The following is a 19749-nucleotide window of genomic DNA, read 5'->3' as shown; positions in this document are numbered from 1 at the left end:
CCTTAAAATTCTCAGGTTGCTGGTTGTTGCCTGTGGTTGCTTTGGTTTTCTTTGGCCTGTGGGAATTGTGAGTTAACTTCCAGGAAATTTTTTTCTGATAGAAACTTTGGCAGAGCAGTGAGGAAAGTAGTACTGGAGAACATTATGGGAAGGTGAATCCTTGCCAGTGAAAAACTCCTGAAATGATTAGTATCTCAGTGTCGACAGTGTCATCTTTAGTGTAGGTGCAGTGTTGCTATCAGGTGACATTTGATCTGTTTGGCCAAACAGGCCTTTGTATTTTTTTGTTGCATTTTACTTATGAAGACATTATTTTACTAGACATATATTAGAATGTCTATATATAGACATTTATTAGAATTGTGAATATATTAGAATGTTCTAAATATTAGAACATAAGATTCATTAGGATCATATATTAGACTATAGAACTATATTAGAAATAAACTGTCCATATTGTGTGAGCAAAAGAAAATCTTTGAGTATGGTGAGGGGCAGTGCAGCTCTGCCATGTGTTTGGCCCCAGGTTGGATGGGTTCCAGGGGAAGATCCAGCATCAGTGAGGGGCTGACCTGGGCCTGTACAGCTCTCTTGTCTCTCAGGGAGGCAGTCTGGGTGAATTGGTTAGAAACTCAGTAAACCATGGGAAAATGTTTGCTGGTGCTGTTTCTCCGCCTCTGAAAGTTGAATGGAGAAGGTCTGCAGTGGAGAGCCACTATTCTGCAGATGGGATGGTTTAGTATGCTTTTCACGGTGTGAACCTTGGAGAGCTTTAATTTAATTACCTCTAGTCTCTTAAGAGAATCACAGTTCTTAACTATTAAGCCACATTTAAATCAAGATTCGAAGGAAAATACTTGAGAGTTGGTTTTTAGTTGCATCTTTCCTAAATGTGGAATTCAGTTCTTCTTTTGTTGAAGTGATTGATTCTTATTTTACTTTGTCCATAATTTTTTTTTCAAATTTTTTTTAGTTGTAATGGACACAATACTTTTATTTTATTTATTAATTTTTATATGGTGCTGAGGATCAAACCCAGTGCTTCACACGTGCTGGGCAAACACTCTACCACTGAGCTACAACCCTAATTCCATACAATTTTAATCTTATAGTTACTAGAGATTTTTCAGTTATGGGAAATTATTGTTTTGTTATTTACTAGCTAATACTATTAAGTTGTCTTTAAAGATACTTCAAATATTCAAAGATATCAATTGAAACTTTATCAAAATTTTTATAGAGAAGTGCTGTATCAAATACTGAATCTTGGTATGCACCTCATATAATAAATGATTATTCTGAGTCAGTTTTAAAAAGATAAATTGTGTTTAGTGTCTTTCCATAATTAACAGGGGATGCATATATCACATACAATCATACATTACTTAACAACAGATAAGTCCTTAAAGATGCCTTAGTAGGCAATTTTGTGCTTGGGTGAGCATCATGGAATATATATACACAAACTAACATGGCTGTGGTATCACTGGACAAAATAATCTTGTGAGACCACTATCATATATGTAGTCCATCATTGAGCAAAGTCTCATTACTCAGCTCATGACAATTCCAGATTTTATTATGAAAGACTTGAGACGAAAGTATTTGTCTCAAATAATACAAATAGTTGCTATCCTTTCTCTTCCCTTGTTAAACAAACAAAAAGACCAACGAAAAGACTAGCTGGGCTCAGTAGCATGCCCGTAACCCCAGCTATTTGGGAGGCTGAGGCAAGAGGATTGCAAGTTCAAGGCCAGCTTCAGCAACTTAGTGAAACCCTGTCTCAAAATAAAAGGGGCTGAGGATGTAGCTTAGTGGTAGAGTACATGCCTAGTATGCTCAAGGCCCTTGGTTCAATTCCTAGTACTACAAAAGCCAGAAGAACAATATCAAAATCCCCACAAAAGCAACCAAGAGCTGAATAAAAGTCAGTAGATACATTAATTCATAATATACTTATTGAGTTTTAAACCTTATAATTGAGTTTAATTTTTTTTAATATTAATTTTTAGTTTTAGGTGGACACAATATATTTGTTTTATTTTTATGTGATGCTGAGGATTGAACCAAGTGCCTCATGCATGCTAGGCAAGCACTCTACCACTGAGCCACAACCCCAGCCCTTGAGTTTAAAATTTTAAAAAGTTTTAATCACAAATATATGTGTCAGTTTCAGAGTCTTTTTTCGTTTTTTTCTCAGTATCTTCTTTTTTTACTTTTAAATTAATTAATTAATTATAATTAGGTATATGTGACAGCAGAATGCATTTTGATTCATTGTACACAATTATAGCACAACTTTTCATTTCTGTGGTTGTACACGGTATAGCATCACACCACATGTGCGATCATACATGTATCTAGGGTAATAATGTCCATCTCATTTCACCATCTTTCCTGCCCCCCATGCCCCCTCCTCACCCCTCCCTCCTCTTTGCCCAAAGTTCCTTTCCCACCTCCCATTATGGATCATCATTCACTTATCAGAGAGATAAGTTTTTGAGATTGGTTTACTTCGCTTAGCATGATATTCTCCAACTCCATCCATTTAGCTGCAAATGCCATAGTTTTATTCTTTTTTAATGCTGAGTAATATTCCATCGTGTGTTGTGTGTGTGTGTGTGTGTATTACAGTTTCTTTATCCATTCATCTATTGAAGGGCATCTAGGTTGCTTCCACAGTTAACTATTGTGAATTTAGCTACTATAAACATTGATGTGGCTGCATTACTATAGTATGCTGATTTTAAATCCTTTGAGTATAGATGGTGGAGTGGGATAGCTGGGTCAAATGGTGATTTTATTCCAAATTTTCTGAGGAATCTCCATACTGCTTTCCAGGTTGGTTGCACCAATTTGCAGTCCCACTAGCAGTGTGTAAGTATGCCTTTCCCACCAAATCCTCGCCAACGCTTAGTGTTGTTTGTATTCTTAGTAACTGCCATTCTGACTGAAGTGAGATAAAATCTTAGAGTAGTTTTGATTTTTATTTCTCTAATTACTAGGAAAAAACTAATTACTAGAGATGTTGAATATTTTTTCATATATTTGTTTATTGAATGTATACCTTCTTCTTAGAAGTGTCTGTTCAGGTCCTTAGCCTATTTATTGATTGGATTGTCTATTTATTTTGTGTTAAGTTTTTTGAGTTTTTTATATATCCTGGAGACTAGTGCTCTATCTGATGCATGTGTGGCAAAAATTTGTTCCCAAAATGTAGGCTTTCTGTTTACCTCATTGTTTGTTTCTTTTGCTGACAAGCTTTTTCATTTGAGTCTATCCCATTTATTTATTTATTTTTATTTTTTTAAGTTGTAGTTGGACACAATACCTTTATTTTATTTATTTATTTTTATGTGGTGCTGAAGACTGAACCTAGCACCTCACATGTGCTAGGCGAGTGCTCTACTGCTGAGCTACCACCCCAGGTCCGAGTCCATCCCATTTATTAATTCTTGATTTTACTTCTTGAACTTTAGGAGTCTTATTAAGGAAGTTGGAGCCTAATCCGATGTGATGAAGATTTGGGCCTACTTTTTCCTCTGTTAGACACAGGGTCTCTAGTCTAATTCCTAGTTCTTTGGTCCACTTTGAGTTGAGTTTTGTGCATGGTGAGAAATAAGGGTTTAGTTTCATTTTGCTGCATATGGATTTCTAGTTCTCCCAGCACCATTTGTTGAAGAGACTATCTTTTCTCCAATGTATGTTTCTAATACTAGTATTAGATAACTATTTTTGTGTTTATTTATCTCTGTGTCTTCTATTCTGTACCATTTGTCTACATGTCAATAATATCATGCCATTTTTGTTGCTATAGCTTTGTAGTATAGTTTAAGGTCTGATATGGTGATGCCTCCTGCTTCACTCTTCTTTCTAAGGATTGTTTTGGCTATTCTGTGTCTCTTATTTTTCCAAATGAATTTTATGATTCCTTTTTTTATTTCTATAAGGAATGATGATGAGATTTTAATTGGAATCTCATTGAATCTGTATAGTGCTTTTGGTAGTATGGCCATTTTGACAATATTGATTTCGCCTACCCAAGAGCATCAGAGATCTTTTCATCTTCTAAAGTCTTCTTCAATTTCTTTCTTTAGTGTTCTGTAGTTTTCATTGGATGGGTCTTTCATGTCTTTTGTTGATTCCCAAGTATTTTTTTTTTTTGAGGCTATTGTGAAGGGGGTAGTTTTCCTAATTTCTCTTCCAGAGCATTCACTACTGATGTATAGAAATTCATTTGATTTATGAGTATTGATTTTATATCCTGCTACTTTGCTGAATTCATTTATTAATTCTATAAGTTTTCTGATGGAATTTTTTGATCCTCTAACTATAGAATCATGTTGTCAGCAAATAATGATAGTTTGAGTTCTTTTCCTATGTGTTTCCCTTTAATTTCTTTCATCTAATTGCTCTGTTTAGGTAGAGTTTCAAGGACTATATTGAATAGAAGTGGTGAACACTGTCTTGTTCCAGTTTTTAGAGGGAATACTTCCAATTTTTGTCCATTTAGAATGATGTTGGCCTTGGATTTAGCATAGGTAGCTTTTACAATGTTGAGGTATGTTCCTACTATCCCTAGTTTTTCTAGTGTTTTGAACATGAAAGAGTGCTGTATTTTGTCAAATGCTTTCTGTGCATAAATTGATATAATCATATGACTCTTACCTTTAAGTCTATTGATGTGATGAAGTAAAAACTAAAAGTACTATTAAAAAATGCAGATATCCAGATTTAGGAAATATTTGATGAAGCTGTATTAGTGTTTCTAGGTTACATATTATATAATTATTTTTAGTTATAAATAAGTAATATTTCTGAAAAAATGTTAGGGAATTTTCTTTCTCTCATATATACATATATGTATATATAAAAATATATGATGCAAAATGAAAAATAGTAGGGCCAAAATTATATATGTTAATTTTTTTGCAATTGTGTAAATACTTTATGTGATCTATCACAAAAATTCATAGTGATTGTATTAAGGAAATAGGTTTATTAGCAATTTTTTTTGTTCATTTCTGTAGCCCTCAAATTTTGTGAATAGTCTTTATTCCTTTTATGGAAAAATGAAATTAAAAATTTTAAATGTGGCTAAAAACTTTTTTTTAAAAAGAGTTAGTCTTTTTTTTTTTTTTTTTGATACTGGGGATTGAACTGTGGGCACTCAACCACTGAGCCACATCCCCAGCCATATTTTGTATTTTATTATTTAGGTACAAGGTCTCACTGCATCTTGCTTTTGCTGTGGCTGTCTTTGCACTTGGGATCCTCTTACCTCAGGCTCTGAAGCTGCTGGGTTTATAGAAGTGCACTACTGCACCCAGTTTAAAGAGTTAGTATTTTGTTATGTTGTGTGCATGTATGAATATGTAACAATGAATCCCATTATTTCATATAGTTATAATGCACCATTAAAAAAAAGAAAAGAGGCTTCATTTATTCAGTAAACACAGGTGTAGATAAACTCATTCCTCTTCTTTTTTGCTACTGTTCATTAGGGGACATCTACTCTGTTATGTTGTAGTAGGTAAATGTGAATACTTGGCATCAGATTGTCAGGGTTTAAAATTTACTCCCGCACTTTTTAATTTTGTACTTTTTCCAGGCTGAGTTTCATTATCTGTAATCCTGGTATAATAATGGTAGCTAACTCATAGGATTGTTGGATAGATATAATTCCTCAGTGCATGTTAAGTCATTAAGTTTGTAGCATATAGCTAGCCTCAGTAATTTTTTTCATTAATTTCACCAAATTTTTTCCTAAACATATTTGCTAAATTAAATATCTGTGGGCTGGGGCTGAGCTCTATGGTAGAGCGTGTGAGAGGCACTGGGTTAGATCCTCAGCACCATATAAAAAAATAAATAAAGGCATGCTGTCCATCTACAACTATAATAACAACAACAACAAACAACCTCTGTAAAACTTTGCCTCTTAAAGGCAGTATTTTATATTGAGTACTATTAACACATTATAAAACACTGTTTTCTTACTTAATTTCCACAGAAATGCAATGAGGGAAATAATTTTTTTTATAAAGTTTTAGTAATTTGCCAGTAGTAAGGGGGAATGATTCTACGAAATATAGAAGATGATATTCTGAGTAATATAACTAAGTAGTTTTAGGAATGATTACTTTAAAGATTTTAATAGCTTAAACAACAAGAAAAAAGAGAGAACATGAAAACAAAATTTAATTAATTCTCAGCCTTTTAATTAAAAGCAAATGTAAAAAAATACCAACCCATAATAACGCATAGACTGCTTAATTAAATTAAATTAATTTCTCCCATAAATTATTCCTTTGTAGGTTTTTGTGTGTGTGTGTGTGTGTGTGTGTGTGTGTGGTGGTTGGGTGCTGGGGTGCTGGGGATTGAACCCAGAGCCTTGTGCATGTGAAGTAAGTTCTCTAACAACTGAGCTATGTCCCCAGCCCTCCTTTATAGTTTTTGAGGGAATAAATAGAACCTGAGGAGAAATGAGATAATTTACATAAAAAATGACATGAGTGTTTTATTTAAAAAACCAAATTCATGGATTAGAGAGTTACAACCTTTGTCAACAAGACTAAATTCATTAGAGCACATTAGAATGGTGACTGAAATCATTATGAAAATTAACAAGTGGAGTAAATTAAATTTATGAGTTTACATGCTATACTTCCACGGATGACTGTTTTACTAACCAATAAAGTTACTCTAAATAATCCAGTGGAAGATCCAGGGCACACAGCCAAAGCTTTCTACCTTTTGTTTCTATATCACTGCTTTTTAATATTTTTATCAGTAAGTTAGAATATTTTGAATGAATGAATGAATATTTTGCTGTTTATATTTTCATGCAAAGGTAAGTAAAACGAATACTAGCAAATTGGTTTTTAGAACCTAGATTATGATTTCAAAGTTAGCAATAAAAGGAAGTTCAGTTAAAAAAAAGCTGAAGCCTTTTATACTTTGGCCATACAAATAAATTTTATAAATTAAAGACTATATGCAAATGAGAAAAAAAGATATTGGACTTAGTGTGTAGCAGGTTGACCTTAAATCAATAGACTCACTGAATTAAAAAAAAAGCGTATTACAAGAGTTGATAAAACTGTACCATATAAACAATATTCTTTAGATTCTTTTCCTTCCCCTCCAGATCTCATCACATAATTTTAAACTTAGTACTGTCTGTCATAACTAACAAAAGAAAATGGTAGGTCATCCAGTTGAAAGGAAAATTAAATAGTTACTGATAGGATTATGGGAAGCTAAAGAAACTTACATAAACCCTGTATTTCTGTATTTTTACCAAGAAATTATATTCTGATTTGAGGTTTTACACTGTCATTCTCTTGATATTAAAATTGTTCGGAGTTCTGAATCTAATAAAACCATTCTTTGAGAGAATATGATTTTCCTTTTCTGGATATCTACAAAATGGATTTGTGAAATGCTTGAAATGAGCAAAAATCAGTTGCTACAAACAGGAAGACAGTTGCATGTATAACAGATAAGATGTAAAACAATTTAAAATGCTAAAAGTGCCAGTGGATTTTTAAATACTGTGTTAACTTTGTTCCTTTTGTATTGTCTCTTGTTACGTCTGTGTTTAATGTTGTCGAAGAAATCAGGTTGTGTGGAAGTTCCCTTATCCTGGTAATTTAACATATTTCTCTGTCCCTTGTATTTCTAGTAAACTGGCATCCTTCTATATTTATTAGGTGGGCATTTATTTATATAGAGAATAACCTTACCTTAGTTTGCTGTTTTATTTTCTGTTGGTTATAAGGAAAGGTGTAAATGCTTTATTTTTTTTCACTTTATCATCAGTTTTTAAAAATAATGGTTCTCTGGAATCCTCCAAACTAACCAGTGAGTTAGTTTTTCATTTTAATTTTTCTTTTTAGTATCATTATGAAGTGATGGAGTTAGTCATATTTGATGTGCTTTACACCATTGAAATTATTACTCATTTTGATGCTCTAATTATCTCATCTTTGGCCAGTGAAAAGATTTTCAAATTGACTCTAGAGACTTTCTGGCATGATTCCATGTGCTGTAGCTTGGATTTTGAATGCTGCACAAAGGCACATGTGTAGAAGGCTTGGTCCTCAGTCTGTGGCATTATTGGAAAGTGGTGGAACCTTTAGGAAGTGGGGCTTGGTGGAATGGAGTTAGGTAACTGGGGATGGGTGGAAAAATGATATTTCCTAGTATTATAAAAACTGGCATGTGGAGAGAATGGTTAGCTGTGTCTTAGGTCTGGGGTTAGTGCACTATGGCCCATAGGTCAAATCTGGCATACTGCCTGCTTTATAAATAAAGTTTTATGGGAAAACATTTATGTTTTGTCAGAATTGGGTAGTCACTACAGAGACTATGACTTGCAAAGCCTGAGATATTTACCATTATGTATTTTATACAAGTGTTTGCCAACTGCTTTAGATGTGAAAATTATGATTGCTACTTACATTGCTTGTTTTCTTCTTTTTCTGACCATATATCTTATATAAATGTATTAGACACATTGTTCTTTGACTTTTTTCCTTAGTCACTGATGTACCTCAAATGAAGTTGAAGAGGAATATAGAAAATGAACAAATCAAGAATGATCAAATAAAGAAGAAAAAAAGGCAAAAAGACTATCAACCCAATTATTTCCTGTCCATTCCAATTACCAACAAAGAGGTACTCTTTTTTTAAAAACTACTTTTACTATGAAGTTTTATTTATTAAATTTATTTGAAGTACACTATATGCTTGCTAACCTAGCTGTTCTCAGCTCCTAAGAACCTTTGGTGGTTGTTAGTAGGACCATGCAGGGAAAATTCCTAGTTAAATAGCAGGTATATATTTAAACAATAGTTTTGAAAAATGTTATTTAAACCATCCTATTTAAACAGTAATTTTGCAAAGTTAACTTGAAAAGGAGCATGTCAAGTTCCTTTTCAAGACTTTTTTCACTACATTGGAGGAACCCTTCAAGAGCAGAAAGCAATGACCAGGATAGGAAAAGAGGATTCTCAAATTTCTGGGAAGAAAGTAGACTGAAGTTTCTTGCTACTTAGTGCTTTTTGTGATACTGATTATTATTATTATTTTATCTTTGGTTGTATATAAAGTATGTTGACACCAATTCGTGTCTTTTTAAAAAATTCTTTCTTTCTTTCTTTCTTTATTTTATTTTTAGTCAGAATGAATTTTGACATATAATACATACATGGAATGTACATACATCAATCATATTGTCAATTCTATTCTGCTGCCCTTCGTATACTCTTACTCCTCCCCTCCTCTCCCATCCTTTCTCTCTATCCAATCTAATGTGACACATTTTTTTTCTTTTTCTCATTACAACATCATATATGTATTCTGTATAATAATGAGGTTCTCCTTCCATCTTCCGTGCAACTCCCCTTCTCCCTCTTTTTTCCCTCCTACCTCTCTTCCTTATTTAGTGGTAGTCTTCTTCTCATGCTCTTCTTCCCTATCCCATTTTGAGTCACCCCCCTTATATCAGAGAAGACATTCGGCATTTGTTTATAGGGATTGGCTGATACTGATTATTGCTATAGAGTTTCTTTAAAAATTACTCATTGTTAAAGTAGGTTGAGTATCACTTATCCAAAATGCTTGGGACCAGATTCATTTTGGATTTTTTGAACTTTGGAATGCATACATATAATAAGATGTTTTGTGGACGGGACTCAAGTCTAAACATGAAATTCATTTACAGGACTGATGTGTGTCTTAGAGATAGTGCACTTGGCTAGCATGCGTCAGGCCCAGGTTCAATTCCTAGCACTGCAAAAACAGGGATTAAAAAAAAAAGAAATACATTTATGTTTTATATACACATTATACACAGAGACTGAAGGTCATTTTACACACCATTTTTAGTGCACCTGCATCTTAGCCGTGACTGATCATGTGAGGTATGGTGTGAAGTTTTTCATTTGTGGCTTCTTATTGGCCCTTGAAAAGTTTTGGATTTGGAACATTTCAGATTTTAGATGTTTGGATTTCAGGTTTTTTGGTTAGATATGTTCAACCTGTACGAATTTAATATTATATACAGATTTATGGTAGAAATCTATTTAAAAATCTGAAAAATCAATGTGGTATGAATAATAAAAAATGGGAAGATTAACTCATACTTCCTATTAACTCATACTGGGAAACTATTAAGAGGGAAAACTGGTGTATCTAACTGAAATTACCAAAACCATGAGGTAGTAATTAAACTGCCTCAGGAAAGAATATCTCACATGGAACACATAGTTTTATATCTTGACCCAGTTTTTGAGCCAGATTTGAATGAGTTTTATTTTGGGTCATAATCTGTTTGCTCAGGAACATTTTCAGGTAACTTTTACCCATGATTGCCTTTTAAGGCTTGCTAACGAATTTCTAAAAATCAAACAAAATTGAAATCAAATAAATATGAAAATGGTTTATTGGGTCATTCTAGGAAATATTGAATCTTGTGAAATACAGTTTAGCTGAGTGAAAAGATACATAAAATACAAGAATATTTACCATACAAGATTTTAGATTTGATGTAGTAAAGAATCAAATTTTGGTTTAACTGATACATATTTGATTTCTTTGGTGGGTGAACAGTGAAATTGTCTTTAAAAGTGTTTACATTGTATGAAATTTAGTGTAATCAGCTATTATTTATTAAAATATATCTGTAAGTTGTTTGGATAGGTTTTCTTTAAATTTAGGATTGTATACATATGGGAATTAGGAGAGGGCAGGAAGTCAGAGCTTCTTTCCTGGACAGCAAGCCAAGGACAGGTTCTAAGGAAGCTGAATGGAAGATATTTGGAACAGCTTCCCTGAGGATGTATGATTTGAAGAGAATTCAGGCTCTTTGTTTTGATTTGTTGTTTAGAAATTGTTCTACCGTAATTTTGAAGTGTTTGATAAGCACTTCTAGGTGTTGGTTTAGGTAGGCCATTCATTTATAGATCACCCTTCACACCTGTTTCTTTGCTCTCAGTGTAGACAACAGCAACTCTGCATACCCTCTCCACCTATCCCCATTTGATAGTCTGCTTCCAGTGAGAATTGGTGGGGTGATATGATAAGACAGGGCAGGTGGGGGAAAGAGGCCATGAATAAAGGGGATAGAGAAATTCTTCTGTCAGCCACTTAGTTCCATGGGTGATTAGAGGAAGGGATGGAGAGAGTTGCCTGCAGCTGTTTCCCCTGTTAGCTGCTGTGGCCTAACTTACACTTGTCAGCTTCCGTGAGGTGTGTAAGTAGTGGAAAGCAGGGATGGGGTTGTTGCTCAGTGGTAGAGCACTTGTATAGCACATAGAGGCACTGGATTAGATCCTCAGCACCATATAAAAGTAAAATAAAATAAAGGTATCTGTCCAACTACAACTTAAAAAAATGGTGGAAAGGACATGGGCTTTGGGGTCCCACAGGCCTTGTTAGACTGGCAGGTGCCTCACAAACTCCACTGTGGGAACTCATGTCTTTGAGTTTCAGTGTCTTCAGGTGATAATATTGACCTAAATTGATGTTGTTTCTAAACCCTGATTGGAACACGTCATTTACCTGCTTATATTCTTGAGGATTTCCCCATGGGTACAGGATAAAGACAGTCTTCCAGAGTGTGTTCTGGAAGGTTTTGCCTGTTCTGGCCTTTCCATCCCAGCTCTTCTCTTTCTATTGAGCTCCTCTGTTCTTCCTTGGTCTTGCCAGGTTCCCTCTGCCCCAGGAAAAACTGTCTCAAGCAGGGAGTTTTCTTCTCTCCTATTGTTCATCTTAGTGGCAATATCTCAGTTCAGAAGTCTCCATTGTGACCACACTGACCAGGTTATCTCTTCCCAGTCCCCTTACCCCATTCTCCCCAGTTAAAGGTTTTTCTGTCATTTGTCATCCTTGCATCCTTTGTTACTTGTCTCCCTCACAGGTGTATTAATTCATTCTCAGGGCCCAGATTAGTGCTTTTCTAAGAGTTGGGACATGTAGACACACATGTACACATTTGTGTGTATACACACACACACACACACACACACACACACACACACACACACACAATGCTGTCCTTTGAGGGATAAAAGCTATAGCCAGATCTCTTTGTATCTGTAGTGCTAGGGATAGAACCCAGGTCCTCCCATATCCTAAGCAGGCACTTTATCACTCTAAGCACAAGAACTCTTAAAAAGAATAAATACAGTGTTACAAATGCTGGTTTCATAATTTAAGATGAATCGCAGATAATTGTTTTGGAGGAGTTTGGGTGGCATATAGTAGTGGGAAATTCAGGTTTATACTTCTCTCTCAAGAGATTTATTCTGAGGTAACAGAAAGCTTATATACAAATAAAGAAAGAGATATAGGGATTGGATTAGGAGATACATTTTATATCTTGAATGAGCACATTTTTTTGTTTTTTTTTAAAGTATCTAATGTTAATTTTCTTTTTAAACTTCTTATGAGCTTTTGTGGGAAGGCCTGGGAAAGAAGTACCATTTATAACATTGTTTCAATGGAAGACTGTATTCCAAGTTCCAATTAAGTGACCTGCAAACAAGCTTTTGGAAGCTGGTACATTCACAATGAGTTGCTCTACTTTTGGCCTCTACTTTTTGGCATCTAGTTTTAAAGAAAAAAGCATTCAGAATAAGACAGGCCTTTGATTTTAAACACATTCTTAGAAGTTTGGAATTCATTTTTTAATGGAAAATCTTGATTTCATATTTCAAGAAATAGAAAATGAATTAGAATGACTGTACACATATATCTTAATTGGGAGTATATAAAATGTTTTCTTCATTAACCTGTACTTACACATTAAAAGTAAAAGGAGAAAAAATTTTGATGGGGTTATAATAAATCTGAAATGTTTCTTAAATGGCTAGAATTGTATAATTAGTAACCTAGCTGTTAAACGTATGTTGGTTTTATATGCTTTGTTATGAGAGGTAATATGTTCGACAGCTTTCTGTCATTGTAAAAAATAATCTGAGATAATTAACTTATAAAGAGAAAAGTTCCATTTTGGCTCCAAAATTTTGGTTTTGAGATTCCAGTCCATGATTGAATGGCTTTGTTACTTTTGGGGCTGTGGCAAGGAGCACATCGTGGTGGAAGCACAATAGTAGAGCTATGTTATAGCCAGGAAGCAAAAGAGAAAGAGGAAGGGACTGGGCTCCCACAATCCCCTTCACATGTACTCCCCCAGTGACCAAAAGACCTCTCTCTAGGCCCCACCTCTTAAAGGTTCCACCGCCTCCCAGTACTGACATCCTAAGGCACAGGCCTTTAACCCATGGGCCTTTGGGGTACTGTAACAGGTAATAAAAGGTAATATGGTAATATAAGGTAAATCAACATTGAAAAATGAAAGAAATAATCAGCTGATGAAATTAAAAGTTTTTTTTGTAAATTTCTTACATGTTAATTGAAAAAGGTGATTTTTTTCAGGGGTTTAAAAAGCATTTAATTCTGTGTTTCATCATTTTATAATGTGAAAGTTTCTGGTTTTATGAAAATATTGAAGTAAATTAGGGAATTCAGTTCCCTTTTTAAAATGTAATAGTAAAAGCAGATTATAGCATCATATTTATTTTAAGTGCTTGGTAGACAGATAATATCCTATTTGAGGCTTTTCCCCTTTTCCTTTTACTTCAATTATTGCTATATCATTAGTTTTTCAGATTCTTTTCATGATTGTAAGACAGACAAGAAAAATCAGAGTATTCAGCTTTGAAGAAAAGTTAGGCAGCATATATATTCTTTTTCTGGTAATGGGTATAGAACCCAGGAACTGAGTCATGGTAGGCAAATAAGTACACCACCACTGAGCCCCTGCCCCTTAGATAGTACACTGATATGATAATTCTGGTAACTTTTAATGGAGCAACAAATTTAGAAGCAATATATGTAACAGCTTGGAAAAATTCCAAGAATGATATCAAAAGATGAGAGCAAAGACATTCTACTGCTTTATACTAGAAATGTAACTCATCTCTGTCAGGCAGAAAATCACATTAACTTTATGTCATTTTTCTATGAGCTCATATATGCTTCAAGTCAAGTACAAAGCTTAAAAGATGAAAAATGAATTTTCTAATTGCAGTATTTTTAGGCATGTGGAATATGGCTTAGTGATGCTGTTTAGCACGTGGGAGTCTTTTTATTTTGATAACTTAAATTACTCAACAAATGAAATATGTAAGGTTTTAATGAAATTTTAAATTTTTTACATATCTTTCAATGTCATATTTAAATTTAACTTTATAGTATTAATTTTTAGCAATGTAGTTTGTGCCCTACTGCCAATGACTGGGGATTATAGTGACAGATAAGCTTTAATTTTTTTTGTAGAATTTTAAATAGTGACTAAAAATTAGTTTCCTTTGGACCTTGATGACATTAGTGTTTTAAAAAAATGACTTGTAGATAAGACTCTGAAGTATTTTTTTTTCTTTGACTTTTTAAAGAATGTAATTAGGAATAAAAAGCATTTTAAGAAAATTTTGGGGCTGGGATTGTGGCTCAGTAGTAGAACACTCGCCTAGCATGTGTAAGGCCCTGAGTTCGAACCTTAGCACCACATAAAAATAAATAAATAAAATAAAGGTATTGTGTTCAATTACAACTAAAAAATAAATATTAAAAAAAGAAAATCTTAAAATGATATCAAGGACTATATAAATTAATCTAAAGCATCGAAGCATAGTTTAGAAATATATTGCTTAATTAGATTAACTAAAAAGTTTTCATAGGTTTGAGGTTAATTCTGCACTATAAGTACTACATGACTTCAGAGAAATAAGTCTCCAAAGTATTTTATAGCTTTTTATTTGCAATTTTATAAGCTACTGGATAATTTGAAGATATTAATGGTCTAAAACTATTTTACCATGTAAGACATTTTACTATAATGTGAATATACAAATGCATGGAATTGTGAACATTGTCTTGAATTTATATATAATTTTTTTGAGTTTAGAATGAAGGCTAAGTTATTATGAGCATGTGAATGTTCTACCCACTAGATGGAAGTAGAACCCTTACCCCTTATTGTGGCAACCGAAAATATATCCAGGTATTGCCAAATGCCTTCTGCGAGAGAAGCTTGCTATGGTAGAGAACTAGATTTTGATAATATCGGCAGTGTTTTATGCCATATGTTAGGTAAAGAATGCAGTGCTTACAGTTTTTTCAGAGATCTTTTTTTTATATGATCTTTAATACAGTCTTGTAAATACAGCAATGCAGATTTTATTATTCCTGTTTTACAGTTGAAGAGACCAAAGCTCAGTAAGACTAGGTAACTTGTATGGGATCACACCTTTGGCAGACCTGGAGGTCTGGGATTAAGTCCAGGACACCTGACTTGAGTCCAGGCCCTTTAATTTACATTACTCTGTATTATATAACAAAGTTCTTACTCAAATCCATTTTTTTCATGATAAATGTAGTACCAGCTAAGATCTTAAGACGTGATTATATTATTGTGAGGCTTGACTTTCTGAGCACCTATGATGTACTTGATACTGGGATAGCTCCTTTTCATATGTAGCTGGATCCACTTGAGCTGCTCTGTTATTCCCTTAAACCAGTTTCTACACTTTGTTGCATCTGGAAGAAACTAAAAATTCAAATTTAAACTCATTGCAGAATAATAATGTGGACTTAGGCTAAAGACATTTTTAAGAGAGAGCTAATGTGTTTCATTTCATAGTGTCTTAGTTGATTTTGTGCTGCTACAATGAGTACTTGAGACTGGATAATTTTAAGAACAGAAATTTCTTAACACTGCTAGAGGCTAGAAATCCAAGGTTGAAGAGTGGGTGTCTGTAAGAGTCTCTTGCTGTGTCATCCCTTGATGGAAACTAGAAGGAGAGGGGGAGAAAGGGGGCAGGAGGAAGGAAGCAAGCAAGCAGGAAAGAGCCAAACTTACCCTTTTATAAAGAACCCACTCCCCTAGTAATGACATTAATCCATTTATGAGGGCAGTGCCCCATGGCCTACATACTTCCTGTCAGGCCCCACCTTCCAGCATCACCTCTTTGGGGATCAAACTGCCAACACATGAACTTTGGGGAATGCATTCAAACTATAGCACATAGTGTTCAGTGAGACTTTTAAAAAATCCACTTTAAATGTTTCTTTTCTCTTGATGTTTTATTTTTTAAGTTAGTACTCATATCTTTGCCTTTTCCCTTGATCCTTTCAAAAACAAAGGAGAAGGAAAAAAGGAAGAAAGGAAGAGAGGAAGGGAGGAAGTCTTTATCATGCTGTTGACCTTTTCCTTTACTCGCTGCTCTCTCCTGGATCTTTTCTTCTAGGTACTTTCTTCATGTATTGTGTTTATCCTTCTCTGAAGCTCTCTGCTTTTCTGGTGTGTATGGTCTTGACGAGATTTCTTAAATTGGTTATTATTTCTCATATCTGCACCTGCACATTGGCTGACTGGTTATGGTTTAAATTAGTAGAAATAATAAACATTTTATGTATTTGATAAAATAACCCATGCATGCCCTTACCAATATAGTATGATTGGTTTCCAAATATGTCCTGTGCATTGATCTATCCAATAAATAAAACTGTTGTTTATTTTGTATAGTGAAACTATAGAAGCATTTCATTATCTTTAAAGTTTCAATTGAATTAATGTCTAGTTTTAGTGAGTTCTTTGATGATGTGATTGAGGGTATCATGGTCACGTTCTGATTTAATATCTATGTCATTGTATATAGGATTCCAGTCTCCACAATCTGTGTCAAACCACAGAGGGAATCAGGAGTACTGCCTAGATTAGGCCGATTTCCACTAAGGTTTTCTATGCACAGGTATAAATTGCCAGTAATAAAATCAATAGGAGTTTTAGAGTGTCTCTTTGACTCTCTTGTTTTTTTTTCCCAGTGCCAAATTAGTTGATTATTAAAATCAACTGACTTGCCAAGAACGTGATACCAAACTTTTCATAAATCCAGCTTCCTGAATTCCTCACCCAAGTGCATATGGGAGCAAGTTCTATTATTCGTTATGATTCTTTTCATTCTTCTAGATGATTATGTAGCCTGCAATTGCTTTGTTTAGTGAGAGTAGCTAAACTTTGAACAGTAAATGTTCCTTTAAAATAGCAAAAGTTCCTCATAAAAATTAAAGTTTAAGCTTGAACATTTTGTGTTAATGCCAAACCAAATGAAGTCTTAGTGGACAGAGATGGGAGGGAAAATGGAGTCTTATTTCATTATTTTGGGAAAGCTTTCTACTTTTTGATGTCATCTTCTTCTAGGGAAGGCCTAATTTTAAGTCATTTGTAGGTTGCAGACCCAAAGCCTAGGGGAGCTTGTTAGTTGATAGATAAGAATGCAAGGGTCAAGACCTTAAAATTTTGCTTTAGTGTGAATAGTTAGAACCTGGTATGGTTCCTTTCAATGAGGCTTGAGAAAAGTTTTTACTCTGATGTCATTTCCAAAGACCCAGTCTTCAGGTTCTAGGTCAGGGAAAGGCTGATCATTATTAGCAGACAGTTCATAGAAAACTTCCTTTACCTGGTAGGAATATATTGTGGCACAATGCACCAAGGCCTTGTAATATTGAGTCATATAAAAGCTAACAAGTGCAGGAGACATACAAGGTTCTACTATCAAAGCATAGGCCTTACAGTAAATATTAATAAGGGTCAGTTTGTTTTCTCATATGAGTTGATCTAATTGCCTTTGAGAACAGTGGTAAAACTTTTGACCAAGATAATCCAGTGGACTTGTTGGTTTATTTAATTTCAGTTTCAAGATATTGTTTTTCTGTCCAGCCTTTCCAGAGGATCTAAGAATGAAAAGGGGAATGATAGTGCTTTTGGATAAATGTAAAATCTCATTTAATTGTTTGGCAACCTGTTCAGTAAATGGATTCCCCTGTTGTAGGAGATCTCTCCAGGGATTTCTCACAAAGGAAACACAATTTCTAATAATAGTTGTTCTACTGTTGTGGCATCAGCCTTTCCACAAAGGAAAGCTTCATTTCATCCTGAGACTAGGCGTTTGTCACAAGAACATACTGATGTCCAATTGTTGGTGGTAATGGAATGAAATCCATGTGTACATTTTTAAGTGGTCTAGCACATGGTAGAAATATACCCACTTGAATCCTTAATGGTTTTTCTGGGATTATGAGTTTGCCAGGAAAAACACTAGTTATAACCATGTTTCCTGGTTTAGAATAACCACTCCATTAGTATTTTTTCATAGTTTGGATCATTTTTCTACATTTTTTTTTGGTGTGCACACCCTCTAACATGGCAACTTTAGGGGAGGACCTGTGACTGTTTAGGCACTCAGTGAGTCCTTGTTTTGCATTAAATTTGTATCCTTTTTGATACCATTTTTATTGTTCCAACTTAGGTACACATCCTGTGTATTCGACAAATTATCATAAGTAATTTGATTTGGATCAACTTTATGGAGTTCTTTCAAGTTCCAATTTAATATTTTCAGAACTGGAAGACTGGGCAGGAAAGTCTGCTAATGTGTTTCCTTGATATTCAGGTTCATTTTTATGAGTATGAGCTTCAATTTTAATAATAGCAACCTGTGAAGGCAACAGAATTGGTGAAAGAAACTCATCCACTCTGGCTCCATTTTTGATGGGGATACTACTAGCATTTATAAAACCTCTTTGTTTTCCAAGCTTTCCAAAGTCATGGACCACTCTGAAGCATATTTATGGGCTGATAGGAGATTGATTTGTGTAAGGCTTATAACAAGCTGTTGTAAAAGCATATAATTCTACAGGTTGTGATACTTAAATTATGGAAGAATTCCCTTTTCTATTAGTTCATTTTGAGTAGTTTCAACATGTCTGACTTGGTATTTTCCTTCTATATTTTTGGTGTAAGATCCATCAACAGAATATATTAATTCAGGATTATCTTCTGCCATGTTCCTGAGGCAGGACTCTCAAAGTCTCATTATTGTGATTGTGAACAACTAGTTAAAAGGTTTTGGATAAACTGGAGCCCTAAAGCCAGAGGTTGTATAAGAAGTTGTTTAAGGCCAATTTTAATCGATTGAATTCCTGTTCATGATTATCTTCCCTTAGCAAAGGCTCTGGGACAAGAGTTCATATAAAGGAGAAACCAGCAAAGAGAAACTTTGGTTAAGATCTGTAGTAGCTGTCAAATCCACAGAAGCTTTTTTTTTTTTTTTTTTGTACCAGGGATTAAACATAGAGGGGCTTTACCACTGAATCATATATCCAGGCTTTATGTATTTTTTTGAGACAGGGTCTCACTAAGTTGCTCAATGTCTCTCTAAATTACTGAGGCTGGCTCTGGCCTAAAGATTGGGATCTTCCTGCCTCAGTCTCCTGAGTTGCTGGAATTATAGGCATGTGCTACAGTGCCCAGTTCCACAGAAGCCTCATATTTTAGTTGCATGTTTAGGGAAACCTGGATTATCTTTATTCTTTTGGGTCAAAGGAAAATTCCTCTGCAGTCAGATATTAACACAAACAATGGACCTTTTCTTTAGAGAACTGAAGCTTTTCCATGGACTAAACTTCTGAAACTGTGAGCCCCAAGTAAATTTTTTCTCCTTTAAGTTGTTCTTATCAGGTATTTTGGTCATAGCAACAAAGAGCTGTGTAACATTCACCAAGAGGTTTTTTGTTTTTGAGGACAGGATTTGAAGGATTCCTTGTCCACCAATAGTACATGATTCCCTACTGATTTTGATTTAGTTTCCCTGTGTTTATTTAAGGGTATTACTCAAG

The 19749-nt window shown here is 34.4% G+C and overlaps 1 protein-coding gene across 8 annotated transcripts in view; it reads left to right on the top strand.

Moving 5' to 3' along the window:
- Akap7 (A-kinase anchoring protein 7) overlaps positions 1–19749 on the top strand; it is a 124396-nt gene that overhangs the window by 9945 nt on the left and 94702 nt on the right. For 5 of the 8 annotated variants that reach the window (XM_078019131.1, XM_078019129.1, XM_078019132.1 and 2 more), the window contains exons 3-4: positions 2842–2877; positions 8546–8682. In XM_078019131.1, coding sequence (XP_077875257.1) covers positions 2842–2877; positions 8546–8682 — 173 coding nt within the window. The remainder of the gene's footprint in view (positions 1–2841; positions 2878–8545; positions 8683–19749) is intronic. The other 3 variants (XM_078019133.1, XM_078019130.1, XM_078019134.1) reach the window with 1 other exon arrangement.

The sequence above is a fragment of the Ictidomys tridecemlineatus genome, chromosome 8, assembly GCF_052094955.1.
Source record: "Ictidomys tridecemlineatus isolate mIctTri1 chromosome 8, mIctTri1.hap1, whole genome shotgun sequence".
Lineage (NCBI taxonomy): Eukaryota > Metazoa > Chordata > Mammalia > Rodentia > Sciuridae > Ictidomys > Ictidomys tridecemlineatus.
Note: the sequence above shows the minus strand (reverse complement) of the source record. Positions and strands in the feature narration are given on the sequence as shown.